Source organism: Hypanus sabinus, chromosome 9 (assembly GCF_030144855.1).
Source record: "Hypanus sabinus isolate sHypSab1 chromosome 9, sHypSab1.hap1, whole genome shotgun sequence".
Taxonomy (NCBI): domain Eukaryota; kingdom Metazoa; phylum Chordata; class Chondrichthyes; order Myliobatiformes; family Dasyatidae; genus Hypanus; species Hypanus sabinus.
The window spans coordinates 156884804-156901832 of NC_082714.1; the positions used below are offsets into that span (position 1 = coordinate 156884804).

Genomic DNA, 17029 nt, shown 5'->3' on the forward strand with positions numbered 1-17029 from the left:
TTCGGGTATTTGACGTCACCGCCAGTTTACCGTTCTCTCCGACAATAGCCATCACTGGTCTAAGGTGGCAGATCTGCTGCCATTTAGCGTAAGAAAAAAAATAGGAACTTCATACCCCACCTTAACCAGCGCAGACGTTCCGTTTATTCTGTCCATCCCTCTCCCACTTCTCTGGCATTAAAACGCTTTCTCACCAGACACGAATGGGCAACATGAGGATGCTCTGAGACGGCAGAGTAGAATTGTACCAGCACAGAGTGCTCCTGGTGTGGGTGCCTGTTTCCGTGCAGATGGAATACAGTGTAGGGAAGTGTATGGCCATGCACTTTGGTAGAAGGAATGAAGGCATAGGCTCTTTTCTAAACGTGGAGAACTTAAAGAAGTTGGAGGTGCGAAGGGACTTGGTAGCCCTCATACAGGATGAGTTGGTAGTAAGGAAGGGGGGACATTGGAATTTTACCAATACAGCAAGAAATACACACTCAACTGAACCTTCTTGAAGGCTCAATGAAATGTCTGGCATAGTGTATTCTGTCCTGACCTCCCGTGTTTGCACGTTTCCCTACCCCCATCCCAAGATGTTTAGGTTAGTAAATTAACTTGCCACTGTAAATTACCCTTAGTTTGTATACGAGGGGTAAAATCTGAGATTAAAATGAGATTAGTGCAATAGACATCTGATTTTGCAAGGAGACCTGTTTCTGTGCCATATTTCTCTTGGTTCTCTCTCCATGTGCGCTATCTGTCCAGCTGAGTGTTTGCAGCATCTCTGTCTAAACATCCATCTTTCTCAATAAAGTAGCCAGAGGGAAGAAAAATCGAAGACCCCAGCCTCCCTAGATTTCTCTTTTCCTCTCTACAAAGCACAGACCAGCAGGCACAAAGACAGCTTCTACCCCACTGTTATAAAGCGATTCAATTAATGCATAGTTATCTTATGTATTTACATTCATGTGTTTGCTTTTACTATTGTATTCTTTTATCTTATTTTATTTTTTGTGCTGCATCTGATCCGAAGTAACAATGATTTCGTTCACCTTAACACTCGTGTCTGGAAATAACTTACCTAGTGCAATCGGATGAACGTTTAATCTCACGACCTATCTCATTATGACCTCTGCACTTTCCCTTCAGCTGTTGCACTTTATTCTGTTATTGTTTTACTTTGCACTTCCTCTGGTTTCCTCCCACCTACAGGTCAGTGGGTTAATTGGTCACATGCTTGTAATTGGGCAGCACCAGCTGTTGGGCCGGAAGGGCCTGTTACTGTGCTGTATCTCTGGAAATACAAAAAACGTTAGGTGTGTTTCTACAATATTACATTTTCATATCACTTTCTCAGACATTAATATTTGCCCCCAGATTTGATACCATGGATTTAAATTCATGCAATCTGGTTTCACTTTTGTATTTTGTCCAATAATCCACACAACCACCTTCAAACCAGAGAAAGAATTCTTTGAAATGCCTTTTTTTCAGGTGACGTGGATGTTATGTGCAAGAGCAGAATTTGTGATCCAAGTGGAGAAGCTTGTTGGGCCATTTCATATGGGATCTTAGCTCAACGGTACTGGTGATTCAAGGAGTCAGACAGACTGATTTCCTTCTCTGAAAGGAGACAGACAAACTTTATTGATCGCGAGGGAAATTGGGTTTCGTTACAGTCTCACCAAGAATAGTGTAGAAATATAGCAATATAAAACCATAAATAATTAAATAATAAGTAAATTATTCCAAGTGGAAATAAGTCCAGGACCAGCCTATTGGCTCAGGGTGTCTGACGCTCCGAGGGAGGAGTTGTAAAGTTTGATGGCCGCAGGTAGGAATGACTTCCTATGATGCTGTGTTACATATCGGTGGAATAAGTGTCTGGCTGAATGTACTCCTGTGCCTAACCAGTACATTATGGAGTGAGGCCGATGGGGTTTAATGACAACCAGTAGTTTCATTATTAGTGATACTAGCTTTCTCAAAAGCTTTTTGTTTTGGAGTGGAGGAGGATGAGAGGTGACTTCACAGAGTTTTATAAGATGATGAGACCTAGAGTGGACCACCAGACAAGGTGGCATAATTTTAAGGAGGGGGGGAATGTTTATTTTACACAGTGAGTGTAGAGTGTGTGGAGTACATTGGCAGGGGTGCTGGTAGAGGCAGATACATTGAAGAAACTCTTAGAGAGGCACATGGATAAAAGAAAAATGAGGGGCTATGAAGGAGGGAGGGGTTAGATTGCTGGGCCAGCACAACATTGAGAGCTGAAGGGACTGTACTGTGTTGTAACATGCTGTGCACCAATTTGACTATTACAATTAATATTTCCCAGCTATGTTGCTGGATTTCAATTACACATCTAATTACTGACCACCCATCACCCAGGTAATGCCTTGTTTCTCACTGATACCATCAGGGAGGAGGTACAGAAGCCTGAAGGCACACATTCAGTGATTCAGGAACAGCTTCTTCCCCATTGCCATCAATTTCTGAATGGACATCGAACCCATGAACACTACCTCATTACTTGTTAAATATTTCTATTTTGCACAACTTATTTAACATATGTATTTACTGTAATTCATGTTTTTTCTATTATTTTGCATTGCACTGTTGCCGCAAAGACAACAAATGTCACGATGTACGCCGGTGATATTAAACCCGATTCTAAATTAATGACTATGGCTAATAGGTTAGTTAACCACTATGGCTCTAGTACTCTATCCAAACACGAAAGGAACACACACTCATGTTATCTGTACAGTTGAGAAGCTTTTAATTTTTTTTATATACAATGTTAACTATTTTTACATAGGTAAACAGGATAAGAAGCTTGTGCCAGAGGTCAGAATTACCTTATTAGCCTTAACTTATTTCTGGAACATTACAAAATGATTAAACAGAAATATTAACATGATTTACATCTTAGATATCATACAGTGGAAATTAACATGATGTAGAAAGCTTAAAGATCTGAACGATAATTCCTGGATTTCTTTAAATTACGTTGCAGATTCAGAAATAACATCTATTAAATTTCCTATAGAATTTACTTGTAAATATTTTTCAGCTCGTTACTTAAAAGAACATTTTAATTTTAAATCAAATTATTATTCAGTGCTATTTATACATTGACGAGTAGTACACAGGAGGATATGAGGAAAAGACCATGACACAGCAATTATCCAATGGGTATGTGCGTGGTTGGTGCAACATTACAAAAGATTAAGTTGGCAAAAGTCTGAAAGGAATTTGGTTCCCTACAGATGGGCACAAAGGAAGATTTCAAATATTTGCTGTGGACACACACACACAAAATGCTGGAGGGACTCAGCAGGTCAGGCAGCATCGATGGAAAGTAATTATGAGTCGGAAGTTTCAGGCTGAGACCCTTCAACAGGACCTTTGTTGAGTCCTGATGAGGAGTCTCAGTCTGAAATGTTACCGTTTTATTCCTCTCCATTGACCCTGCCTGACTTGATGAGTTCCTCCAGCACCTCGTGTGTGTGTGTTTCTCTGGATTTCCAGCAGAATACCTTTTCTATGATTTGCTGTGGACAGCTTGCATGGTATTCATAGATAAGAAGATGAGTTGCCAATCATTTTTGTTTGTTTTTTTTAAAAAACACTACCTTTAAATTTAAGTCTCATCATTCATAACATGAAAAATGTCAAAATTCATTTAACACCAACAAATGGAAAAAGATGGTAGTCACGCAGATGAAACCATTGGAAACTTCTAATGATTGCTGAATGAATGAATGAGCGGACAAATGAGTATAAATGCACTTCAGGGAGAGGGGTGGGGAACTTACTTTCAAGTTTTTTTGGATCAGTGGTTTCCAGCCTGGGGTCCATGGACCTCCTTGTTTAACGATATTGGTCTACGCCATAAAAAAGGTTAGGAACTCCTGCTTTAGATGTTATTTTACCTAAACTGCTTGCTTTTAGCATGTTTATGATTGTAAAAATGGAACAGGTGAAGAGCTGGAACAGACTAGTCTTTTTCTATTCTGCCACCCTAAAGTCAAAGAAAAAAGATTTAAAATCTCCAGGCCATAACCATTGGATAAGTAGCTGAGCCTTGCCTTTACCAAGCCTCCAAAGTACTTCAAATCATCATCAAATGACAATGGATTACACAGATTGAATGAAAGTCAGTTAAAAAAAAAGGTATCACAGTGGGTAACTTTAGAATGTGTAACTAAAATCATGGTGTAGCACGGTTGGCTTCAGATTCCAGTTTTTCCTGAACAAAATGGCAGACTTACAGCCACAATGGAATTTCCCTTTTTGCTTTCTCTGTGTTTCAAGGCTGTCAGGTACTCGATCAAACACGTTGCTGACACATTTTCACCTTTCCTACCCTTGAAGATGCTGAGTCCTGCCAGGATACAATCTCATCGAGTGAGTCATCCTAAACCCCTAGACTTTAACACACTTCCAGCAGGGCTTACTTCATGGCACATTGGGGCGATCTTACTTCTCCCCAGACCCCACCCGCTAAGAAAAATAAAAGAGGAACAAGTCAGGAATCAAACCAGCAGCCGTACAACTGAGTTATGCGTCAGGAGCCACTGACAATTATACTAGGCATCTCTTTACAAACTCTTGTTGAGGATGAGTGGGGAAATTAAAGCTGCAACATGCACATTTGCAAGCTCATGTACTAACAGGAAGAAAAGGGGGTGGGGTGATAGTGTGAAAATAATTCTTTTGTCCAAGTCATTAGAGTGGGAATTGTCTAAACTTGGGATGAATTGTGTAGGGAGTTTTTTTTTGCTACATTCAACTAAAGTCGGAAATCTGCATCCATTCACACCAACACACACTAGCTCCATCTCCAGCTCCCACCACAGAGTAAAACTATTTGCCCCCAATATCCTTAGCAACAATGATCAGCAGTATTAGAGAAAAGCAACTTCTCATGGGTTCCTGCAGAACTTGCTCATTACCATCATGAGGGGGGACGAATTGGTTTCCTGAATTAGTTCAGTGTCTAGTTCGATTTGGATGGTTAGAAGTGTCAAAACTGTGTTACTAAATTCAAGCATTGCCTCCCACTAACAAACAAAATTTAAGCCTGTCTATTCTGCTAATTATTGACTGTTCATGAACTGTTTGCACTACTGACTTGTATGTTGCTTTGGATTTCCAGCATCTGCAGTATTTCTTTTGCTTATGACTTGTAAGTGGTTGGTTGCTATTGTGTTGCCTGTTATGGTACTGTCCGGTGCTTTTTGCTTGAAACTGAACTATCAATTCTGGTATGTTTCACATATTGATAATAAAGTGATCCTGATTCTGAATAAAATTTGCTAAGTTTACTCTGTTTCACAACTCTAAAACCATGCGGTACCATCGTCTAATGAACTAGTTTGTGATTGGATTGGTGCATCTATAAATTATCCTTCAGGTGAATGGCAGTTCCTCAGTCTCCTGTTTTGACAAAAGGTGGGGACATGACATGTCACTTTGTGAATTAGATATGCTTAGTTAACAAGAATAAGCCCCTAGCTGCAAGTCACTGTATCTATACATATAGGACACCAGTGGGATTTAGCAATCAGTGTGCATCAGATAACAAAGGGTCAGACTAACACAGGTATGGCATATTTTTTTTACAAAGAGAAAAAGGGAGGAGGAGTGGTAAGGCGAGATGGAGACAGACAAACAGCAATAAAGGACTGTTCCACACCTCATTTTTTCCTGAAAATGTGTTGTTGCTTGCTAGCTGAGAAGGAAGAAATGTACCATAGATTCTTGTTGGGTGTTAAGTGGAAAAGTCCATTTGTGGCAAGCAGGTGGCAAGGGTTAGAGGCTGAGATACAACTGTGTAAAGTGCTGCCTAGTACAGCACATGCATTCCAAAAAATTCAAATAATTATTTATTCACATTTAACGGGAGCTTCATATTTAGTATTAGCCTACATTCGCTTATTGCATTCTCAGTAATGTATATCACACAAGATTACAAAGGTTGTTAAATATTAATCAAGGCTAAGGAGAAACAAAACTGGCCTGCAAGGGAGGAACCATGTTTAGTTGCTCCCATAATCTCACCTGTTAACAATAAATATATCTGACTGGTCTTTAACCCAGCTAACTGGTATCTCCATACACCTTCAATGAAGTGCACAAATAGCACAAGAAACATAGGTACCCGAGAGTGGTTTCTTTGTTTACTCAGGTGTCGATCAACCATGCCTGAGATATTAATACAATGTGATCGCCGCCATTTGATGTAGGAGCGGGCAGACCCCCATAGTGAGGCCACATAGGTCAAGCTAACTGAAGTGCAGGATAACGAGACCCAGGGGTTAAGGGCCCTGACTGAAAAACAGCCGGCTAATTTTGCGCAGCTACCGACTAGCATCCTATTTAAATGTTAAAACAGTCGAAGCAGGCTTCAGAGTCTATATAACTTTCAAAATGAGAATGGTAATCCCAACTCCTGCAAGGGAATGCTTCACTGGGGCTTCAGGTATCTAAGCAGAGGCATCAGAAAATGGGAGCGGCTGGTCTTGGCCTCGCCCTCAATGCGCCAAGTCCACACTTGGATCGACCCAGCAAGGGTTTTTACTGGGCATTAGTTAGCACACAAAACCAAATCTTCCTTCCACAACATGAGACAGTCACAATATAGGACCTCACAATCTCTGAACTTGCACCCACCAACAGGTCTAGTTTTGCTGGTTTCAAGGTTAAGGCTGCAGCCACAACTACAAATGCAAACAGATTTCATAAAATCAAAATATTCAAGTTTTCACAAAAAAGCTCTCTGGTATCCTTTACATAGAGCTTATAACTAATCTTAACAATATATTACAAAATGGTTTAAGAGTGAGCTATTGAAATAAATTTCCATAACCCGACATGTCAGTCTCTCGTTGAAGATGTTTCATCACACCAGCAGTTTCGGACTTAGCTACAGCTTTCCACTTGAGTTTGCCCAGCAAGTCCAGACAGACCACTTTAAGTACAAAATGCAAAGCCGTGTTCAGCCAGGTGTTCAAAAGACGTGCACACAGGCACAGATTAATTTCCCTTTTATATCCCCAATGCAATTCAGCTAGTTGGCAGTGACCTTGACCACTTCCCCCTCTCAGAATCATTGCACCCAGCAATGCATGGCCAGCCAATTTACAATGATATATTGGTCTTTCTTGTGGAGAACGGAGCATGAGACTGGTGAGAAAAGAGCGCCAATTCTGCTGAATTGCAGAAATGACAAAGTTTTGTGTTTTCCCAATTATTTACAAATTGAATTACTTAAATCTCAAGCCAGCGAGATTAATAACTGGACAGTAAATCTCCTTCAGACACCACGTATCAACTCACAAGATCTATGCCTTGGACATTTCTTTATGTTTTTTCATAAGCTAGAAAAATTGCATCTTTCCAAATTAAGCAAGTGGAAAACCTTAAAGCATCGCTAGGAGATGCAATTACTCCAATGCACACCAAAGCACTTATAATAATCACAGACCTATTCAACAGTGCAGCACAGATCACACATGGCATGTTCCTTCCTACTGCTGTCACGCGTAATTCAGATTTCTCCCATCTTTCCTTAAACCATTCGTACACTGTCGCCTCCAGCTTCTTGGTGCTGAAGGATGTGTAAGCCCAACCAGTGATCCTTCACAGGAAATTTAATGCAGGAGGACATCAAGGCTAGGCAGGAATTTGTCCTCACACATTAACATCCTTTCTGGATAGTAACCAGAAATGGTGAACTTGCTGTGGAGATTTCATGACGTTATTGGGTTCAAAGTTATTCAACACAGTTTAGAATACAAAATTATACTATCCCTAGAAATAATTTTAGGGTAGGTACATCTTATCCCTGCTAAGATTCGCTTTCATACTCTAATAGCTTTCAAATGAAATCACTTAAGCTTCTTTGCTTGGGTACACCTGCCGACTGTAGCTGGGGTGAACAGAAAATGTCTGGAGTTAGAACACAAAGCGGAAAGGAAATGGTGCTGATAAAAAGTAGAGGCAGGGTTAAAACTGATAATTCAATCTATATGAGTATCCTAAATAAACTGCTCGGACCATTTTGAAGTTCATTTTCCAAGGAATGAGGTAGAGCAGATAAGAAGATGCAGTGATTCCAGAAAGCATTAAGTTCACAGACAGCAAACAATTCCAGGTAGTAAAAAATCTGTGCAGTTACTTCTGGTCATTGAAGTGACCTCATGAGGACATGGTCTCTGAAAAGTTGCCTTTGATTGCTGCTGTTTTGGAGAATATTCTCTTTCCACAGTTCAGAAGCCTCAAAACAGATCCCTCTTACAAAGTGCTGGACAAGCCTTCTAAAACAAGATAGGGGAAGAGAGTAGGGAAGCTGCTTGATCCAATGCTACCTTGAGAGCCGTGAGAGAGACTGCTTATTATAAAACATCCTCAGAGGAGTCGCTTGTGCTAAATCATCCACAGAGCTTTATGTACAAGCAAGGAGAAGTCTAAAAGACTAAAGGGTGGGGGGGGGGGGGGAGCTCAAGCTCCAGTTGAAGCCAATGCTTATATTTGGCAGACGTTCCCAAATTAGGTACATCAGTATGCAAATAGCACAAACATTTCCCAGTCATGCTCTATAAAACTAGAGCTACCTCAGCAACCTTTCGCATTTACTTAAAAATATAGAATGGAGACCTTTGCATTCCAATTACCCTTTGTATGAAGGAGGTGGGTTTGATTCAAAATAACATCATGAGTATTGTTTCTTTACGGATAATGACTTCAAAAGAAAATTAATAAAAGGTACAAAATTACACAGTAGACATCTGTTCACTGGATTATCAGCAAAATGGGGGAGTATACTTCAATAGGACTTTCTTAGATGGAAAGGATAACCTCAAACTTGCAGCACTTGAATTATAATTCAGAACACTGTTTAAAACTTAGTAGAATTAAATATAAACAAACGAAGGGATAAAGATGGGTTACTGGACAGATGAATGCAGGGTGTGCGAGTGGGGATGGCAAAGAAGCAGTGATGGACCATAATAAATACATTGCACTCAGAAAGTGAAGAAAAGGAGAGGGTTGATGTACTCGGACATGGTTCAGCCAGGGTAGTTTTCCAGCCCTGCTTTAGCCTCAACTGCATGATACTGTCAGATGTAGGAGAGCCTCACCAACCAGCTGACGAGCAGCCGACTGTATTCCTGTTCATGCAGCCCGGTTGTTTCCTCACATACAAGTGAACAAACTGCAGTTGAAACTGTTTATCACAGCACATTAATTCTATTTGAACATGTACAATTTCCTCATTATATCGGGCATTTTCAGCTTGCAAATGCAGATAGACAAAGCTGTACAGCTACTTCCCCACAGGGTTTCTGACACAAATAGTCTGTCCTGACATGTCTGGCAAACAGATGTCTACTGGAAAGAAAGCACAAAAAATGGAAATGCATTCCTTCTTACAAAGCCGCTCACAATAACAGACAGCACACGGTTGTTACTCTTGTCCAAAACCTTCAGTTTCTTCGATGGCAAACAACAGCTTTTCTTTCAGTTGCTCAAAGCTCTTGTATGGTGGCAGATCCAAACGATTGAAACTACAGGGAGAGATGCATCACAGAAAATAAAAATCAGAGGCACAGTGATGCAAGCTAATCATCGTTGCACACCTGTCTGTGATCGTCATTGAAGCTGTTGGTTTTGTTTTTTGATACAGAAGATTTTAACTTTATCACTCCTCTCCCCTATTCACACCTCACACCACCTGAATGCCTCATCCTCTGCTTGCTCTGTACCAATCCTCCCCCCCCCCCACCCCTTCTCTCTTTTTTCATTCCCCATTCTGGCTCCCCTCTTATTTTTTCTCTTCATCTGCCCATCACATTCCACTGGTGCCCCTCCTACCCCCTTTTCTCCCATGGTCCGCTCTCCTCTCTATCAGATTCCCCCTTCAGCTTACTCCATCTTCCACCTATCACCTCCCAGTTTGTAATCCTTCCCCTCTCCACCATCTTCCTGTTCTGGCTCCTTCCTCCTTCCTTTCCAGACCTGATGAAGGACCTCGGCCTGAAACACTGACTGTTTATTCCTTTACATAGGTGCTCCCTGATCTGATGAGTTCATCCAGCTGTTTGAAGATTGTCCTTTTCCCCTTATTTTGTTTCATGACACATGTCTGATCACCTTCCTCACCCCTCCCAATTTGCATTCAGACCTCTCTCTTCAAGAGAGAAGACTACCTTTTTTACTGTTTAAATCAGACTCATTTATAGAGGACACTGCATAAGACAGGTACACAAGATGGCTTCTCGAGTTCACCATGGACACTATTACACAACAGTGCGCTTCAGTTGAGGAAGTTCCAGACCACGGTCCTTTCCCTTTAATGCTTGGCCAAACTGCTCTTTGGGGGCACATTGAAATCTGCAGTAATGGAAATACTGAAAACAAATAATTTGTGAAGCTACTGAGCTCCATGGTCCAAATGGACTTAATTTCAGACCAACTTTTCCGCAGTTTTTCTACTACTAACTGCTTGCTACCAAATGGGGGCTCCCAACCTTTTATTTAAGATACAGCGTGGAACAGGCCCTTCAGGTTCTTTGAGCCACGCCGACCAGCAATCCCCTGATTTTAACTCTAGTCTTATCATGGGAAATTTACAGCCATCAATTAACCTACCAACAGGTCCATCTTTAGACTGTGGGAGGAAACAGAAACACTTGGAGGAAACCCACGCAGTCACAGGGAGAATGTACAAACTCCTACAGACAGCGGCAGGAATTGAACCCGGGTCGTTGGAACTGTAAAGTGTTATGTTAACTACCATCCCACCCTTTTTTTATGCCATGGACCAATACCATCAAGCGAGGGGTCCGTGGTTGACCAAGTTCTGCTGAGATAGTTTGAGCAGCCAGAGTAAAATTATAAGAATATGAGAGGCATAGACGTTCAGTGTCTTTCTCCCAGGATTGAAATCTCTAATACCAGAAGACATGCATTTAAAGTGAGAAGGGGTATTTTCAAAAGAGATGTGAGGGGCAAGTGTTCTTTTACAGAGAGAGTGGTGGAAATGGAGAGGGAAATGAAGGATATGGACATTGTGTAGGTCAAAGAGATTAGTGTACTTGGCTATTTGATTACTAATTTAATTGGCTTGGCACAACATTGTGGGCTGAAGGGCCTGTTCCTGTGCTGAACTGTTCCATGTTCTGAAGTTAATAATGGATTCATGAATCATAAACTTAGCAGGGAAAGAAAGATCAAAATATTTAATTTACCACCTCTGACCTCAAACATTTAAAAACCAATACAGGAAAAGAAAAAAAACATGAGGCTCAAATTATATACACTTAGTTAATTTAAAAATAAACCCTCATGGATGAGAGGATTTCTAGCAAGATTAGCATTTAATGTATAATGCCCACATTTAAGCATGCTTGAGAAAGGCAAGCTGTCAGTTTGAAACAATAAACCTCTTCTGAAGGTAATTCCACACTTACCAATTCAATTGCCTTGAGTGGCAATATTAAATAATTCCATTCCCAAACAGGGTTATGCTGCTGCACTGGCATTGTTTGACTTTGTTGAAGGAGGCAGGGGGAAAGTTGCAAGTGGCAGGTCTCATCATACCATCCGCTGTCCTGGTCTCTTTCGCTTACGTTGAGGAGGACATGGGCTTAGGAAGTGCCTTGGTGATTTGCTACAGTGCCTTTCACTTGAAGTAGCAGTGCTCTGGTGTGTGCTCAGGGTGGTGATGGGGTGATAATCAAGCAGATTGCTTTGTTCAAGATGGCAAGGACTTTCTTGAGGGATGTGCAGTGCATTCCCTCACACCTGCTTAAGAAATCCTTGCTTTTGACCAGCTCTTCTAACCCCACATTTATAGGTGCAGTAGTTAGACTTCATAACAATGACCGTCAGTGCGGATGGTGGGTGATGCAGCTATAGTTATACCACTGAGTCTTACAACTTAGGGTCTTTTTAGAAATAGCGATTACAATTAAGTGGCATAAATATACTTGTCAGCACATGCCTGGAATATCGTTCTAGTGCTGGTCAAGGTTGCCTCAAGTAAACTAGAGTTACAAATGCAATTGAATACTAATCACCAGCAAATGTTCCCCCCTCCCAATCTTACCAGAAAAATCCCAACTCACCAGGTGTGGCTTCTTGGTAACCAGTTTTCCTTCCCCACTTTCTCGACACAGAACTTCTGAGGACCATTGCTCCCTATAATCAAAACACAAAGGAATTGCCAAATGGTATTTCAGCAATTACTAATAGTACAGAAATTTTAAAATTAATGTTCCATTAGGCCGAGGGAATGATGCAGCACACTTTATAGTCATACAGCATGAAAAAAATCCTTTGGCTTACTGACTGTGTGCCAATCATCAAGTTTCCCTTATACCAGGGGTTCCCAACCTTTTTTTATGCATTGACCCTTACCATTAACCAGCAGTTCATTGACCTTAAGTTGGGAACCCCTGTTTTACACTAAACCCCGTCAATTCCAGAGCAACACACATAAAATGCTGAAAGAACTTAGCAGGTCAGGCAGCATTGATAGAGAGGAACATTAAGCTAATGTTTTCAGGCCATTCATCAGACCTGGAATGTTGGCTCTTTATTCATCTCCACAGATGATACCTGACCTGAGTTCCTCCAGCATTTTGTGTGTGTTACTCTGGATTTCCAGCACCTGCAGAATCTCGTGCCTTGGTAGCATTGTGGTTAGTGCTACACTAATACGGGTTGGAGTGATCTGGAGTTCGGAGTTCAATTCTGGTGCTGTCTGTAAGGAGTTTGTATGTTCTCCCTGTAAACCGTGTGGGCTTCCTCTGGGTGCTCCGGTTTCCTCCTACAGTCAAAAGATGTGTCCCTGTTTGTAGGTTAATTGGTCATTGTAAATTGTCCTGTGATTAGGCTAGAAGTTAAGTAGGAGGGTTGCCGGATGTTGCACTTCTTGGCTGAAAGGGCTTGTTCTACACTATACCTCGAAATCATAAATAAATAACAATTTTATTTTATTCTTCTGCATCTCTAAGAACTCCCCCAGATTCTGCCAGACCTACAGAGTATGGGCAACTCACAGTGACCAGTTAACCACTCTGAACATCTTTAAGAGGGAGGACACCAGAGCACCCAGAAGAAACCCATGTGATCATGGGCAGAATTTTCAAACTCCACAAAGGCAGCACCAGAGGTCCGGATTAAAATTGGGTTAGAGAGTTATAAGGCAGCAGCTCTACCACTGTGACAAAACTCTACATTACTGGCATCAGCCTATGTACCATCGAGGACATCTATATAGAAAGGTGCCGGAAAAGAGCCAGTAACGTCATGAAGGATCCCACCTATCCTGCTCATGGACAGTTTGCCCCACTCCCATCGGGGATAAGACTACATAGCATCCACACCAGGACCACTAGACTCAAAACAGTTACTTTCCCCAAGCAGAAAGGCTGATCAACCCCTCCACCCACTAATACACTTATTCACACACACAACCACCACTACTTTATCATTTCCTGCCAGAGTCACCTTAGATAGATACTGCTGTGCTTAGCAGCATCTTTTGAACATACAGTCAGGAACAGCTTCTTCCTCTCTGCCATCCGATTTCTGAATGGCCATTGAACTCATGAATACTACCTCACTACTTCTTTCATTTCTATTTTTGCATTACTTCATTTAAATTTAATATATATGCTTACTGTAATTCATTTCTTTTCTCCAATATTATGTATTGCAATGTACTGCTGCCACAAAGTCAACAAATTTCACATTTGCCAGTGATATTAAACCTGATTCTGATTCTAATGTATTTTTATTTATAGTTTAAAAAAAAATATTGTTCTTTATATTACTGGGTTTTTTATGATGAATCAGATTCAGGAAAACAATTATTTTATTCTCCTTTACTCTTGTATATTGGAAAAGATACTGAACTTGCACTATTTTTAATCTACTTAATATACATATATACTTACTGTAATTGACCTATTTATTTTTCTTTCTTAATTATCATGTATTGCATTGAACTGCTGCTGACAAGTTAACATATTTCACGACACATGCCGGTGATAATAAACTAGATGCTGATATTCTGATGATCTTGTCTTATGAAATGCCGTTAGAGAGAGGACATGTGAAAGGTGATACAGTCCGATAGAAAAGCATGGAAATCTGTGTTTCCTGCTTCACCCAGATCTATATTCTATTCAACTTTCATTCAGCAGGAACCAAAGCTGCCTAAGTTTCCCTTCCTCCACTTTCGCCTTGTGAAAGAAAGTGATAGACAAGCTTGTGAAAATTAATCCAGAGGCAGTTACAAAGTAATGAACACACAGACATGCAAATGAGAAAGGGCATGAAGCCAAAAGTTTAATGTTTGCGTCTGTTTGGCACAATTTAAGAATAATTTGTGCTATTTAAGAGCTCGCACACTGAGTGTATATATTATTCTGCTGCTAAGCACTTGATTGCTCTTCTCATGTGACAAGTTTAATACTTTCTTCTCGTGAGTGGGGGATGCAAGACTGACGATCACTCATTGAGAAAAAGGCTCTTAGATAATGGAAATCTGTTCAGACAGTGAATGGTGAATACTGTATCTCAAAGCTCATAAACATTAAGTTGCCCTTGATTCCATAACATAGATAATAGTGCTAATAGTATCTTGTCCTGTTTGACAGAACTGACGCTGTTTGGAAAGAAATGAAGACACATGCTCGGTTCATGTTAATCAACTTATCCGGATTGAAAGGCTTGTCACATGAGGAGCATTTGATGGCTCTGGGCCTGTACTCACTGGAATTCAGAAGAATGAGTGGTGATCTCACTGAAACCTATCGAATGCTGAAAGGCCTCAAAAGAGTGGATTGGAGAGATTGTTCCTATGGTGGGAGTCTAAAACCAGGAGACATAGCCTCAGGATAGAGAGGGGTCCTTTTAGAACAGAGATGAGGAGCAAGTTCTTTAGCCAGAGAGCCAGTTGTGGAAATCGTTGCCACAGGCAGCTGTGGAGGCCAAGTCACTTGGTATATTTAAGGCAGAAGTTGATAAATTCTTGATTAGTCAAGGCATGAAGGGATATGGGGAGAAGGCAGGAGATTGGGGCTGAGAGGGAAAATGGATCAGCCATGATGAAATGGCGGAGCAGACTTGGAGTTGAATGGCTTAATTCTGCTCCTGCATCTTATGGTCTTATAGATCCCAAAATGACTGCTTACAGACAAATTTTATATATGCGTAACAAGGACATCACTTCAGAATCGAGATAAGGAGGAATTCATTGTGAATCTGTAGAATTCAATGTACAGATGGCTGTGGAGGCCAAGACACTGGGTATATTTAAAGCGGAGGTTGATAGATTCTTGATTAATAAGGCTGTCAAAGGTTATGGGAGAAGGCAGGAGAATGAGGTTAGGAAGGAAATGAGCCGTGATTGAATGGTGGAGATGAGTCAATGGACTGAATAACCTAATCATCCTCCTAATGTCTTGTGGTCTTGTGTATTGCTCCCAGCAAGTTCATTTTGATATCAGGTATTTCTTTTGGATGCAAGCCAATCTTAAAATTAATTAATTTAAGGTAAATTATTCCATTAAAAATGACATTCCATTCTTTGTAAAATAGTCATGACCAATGTTAAGGATATTCACATTATAAATCACTAAAGAGACGTGCCATCATGACACCCAAACTCCAGTCAAAGAGCTGGAAAAACAACTTTTGAGGATGAAATTCCTAATCTGTTGTGTTACTAATGTTAATTTGAATGAGTTAGTGGTTTAATAGAGCCAGGGGGAACAAATTAATATGCTTTCATTAAAATCCACATTGACTGCATTTTTTTTCAACGACTCAAAATCTATTCCCAAGGTTAGCAAAAATCAATCAACAGATTCCCCAAACTCTTCTTGCATTTATAGCAGTGTACCCATAACCATATAACAATTACAGTACGGAAACAGGCCATCTCGGCCCTTCTAGTCTGTGCTGAACACCTACTCTCACCTAGTCCCACCGACCTGCACTCAACCCATAACCCTCCATTCCTTTCCTGTCCATGTACCTATCCAATTTTTTTAAAATGACAATATCGAACCTGTGTCTACCACTTCTACTGGAAGCTCATTCCACACAGCTACCACTCTCTGAGTAAAGAAGTTCAGTGAAGTGTAGTGTGTAAAATATTTACAAAACCTCTCAACTCAACCCTTGTGATTTAGCAAACATAACCTTAAGTGTAAAGATAACACTGTTCACAGATGTCCAGCACAGCCACAGGACTGTGTGAAACTTTACACTTCATTAGACCATGCTTTTAATTGAATCAAAAGGTAAACGTGTCATATTACCTCACACTTCTGGGAGATTAACCACAGTTTTATCACCCATGACTCTTGTTCCATAAAACGGTATTTTGTGTACCTTCATATCTGGTGTTGAGGAGTCTTTGGACAAGAACGGAAAAAGCTGCAAACACAGCCAGCTCCATCATGGGCACTAGCCCTCCAGCATCCAGGACATCTTCAAAAGGTAACATCATCCAGGACCACTACCAACTCTGGCCACATGGACTAATTTCATGCAGGGAATGGAGAGAGACTCCTCACCCCGCCCGCCTTGTAGTTTGATGGGACATATGGTGGAAGCACTCTGCATAGACAAACTCCATCCATGGAAGTGGAAAGCGTTCCCTCACACACCTGACTTGCAGATCGATGGGAGGGATGATCGTCAAGATCAGTCAATGACAACCTAATATAGTCATATTTGCAGAACCATACTTGTACAGACTATATTAAAAATTCAACTAAACCTGCTGTAAACATATCCAGCTGGGAATGTTAAATACATTAAACCTGAAGAGAAATTATACACTTGTCTGTCTCTCTCCCATCTTTAGAAGGCATCCTATGCAGAAGCATCACGGCTTTATACAGCAACTGCTCTGCCTATGACCATAAAACTAACAGTCCAGCACAGAATAGATAGGCTGAAGGGTCTGTTTCTAAGCTGTAGGGCTCTATGAATCTATCAAGAGTTGTGG

The 17029-nt window shown here is 40.8% G+C and overlaps 1 protein-coding gene across 2 annotated transcripts in view; it reads right to left on the bottom strand.

Annotated features, from left to right (window-relative positions):
* Window positions 1-2750: 2750 nt before the first annotated feature.
* The window catches only part of LOC132399947 (E3 ubiquitin-protein ligase Itchy-like), a 150640-nt gene continuing 136361 nt past the window's right edge, over window positions 2751-17029 (bottom strand). For both annotated transcript variants that reach the window (XM_059980915.1, XM_059980916.1), the window contains 2 exons: window positions 12126-12198; window positions 2751-9563 (listed from right to left, as the gene is read on the bottom strand). In XM_059980915.1, coding sequence (XP_059836898.1) covers window positions 9464-9563; window positions 12126-12198 — 173 coding nt within the window. In that variant the 3' untranslated portion in view covers window positions 2751-9463. The remainder of the gene's footprint in view (window positions 9564-12125; window positions 12199-17029) is intronic.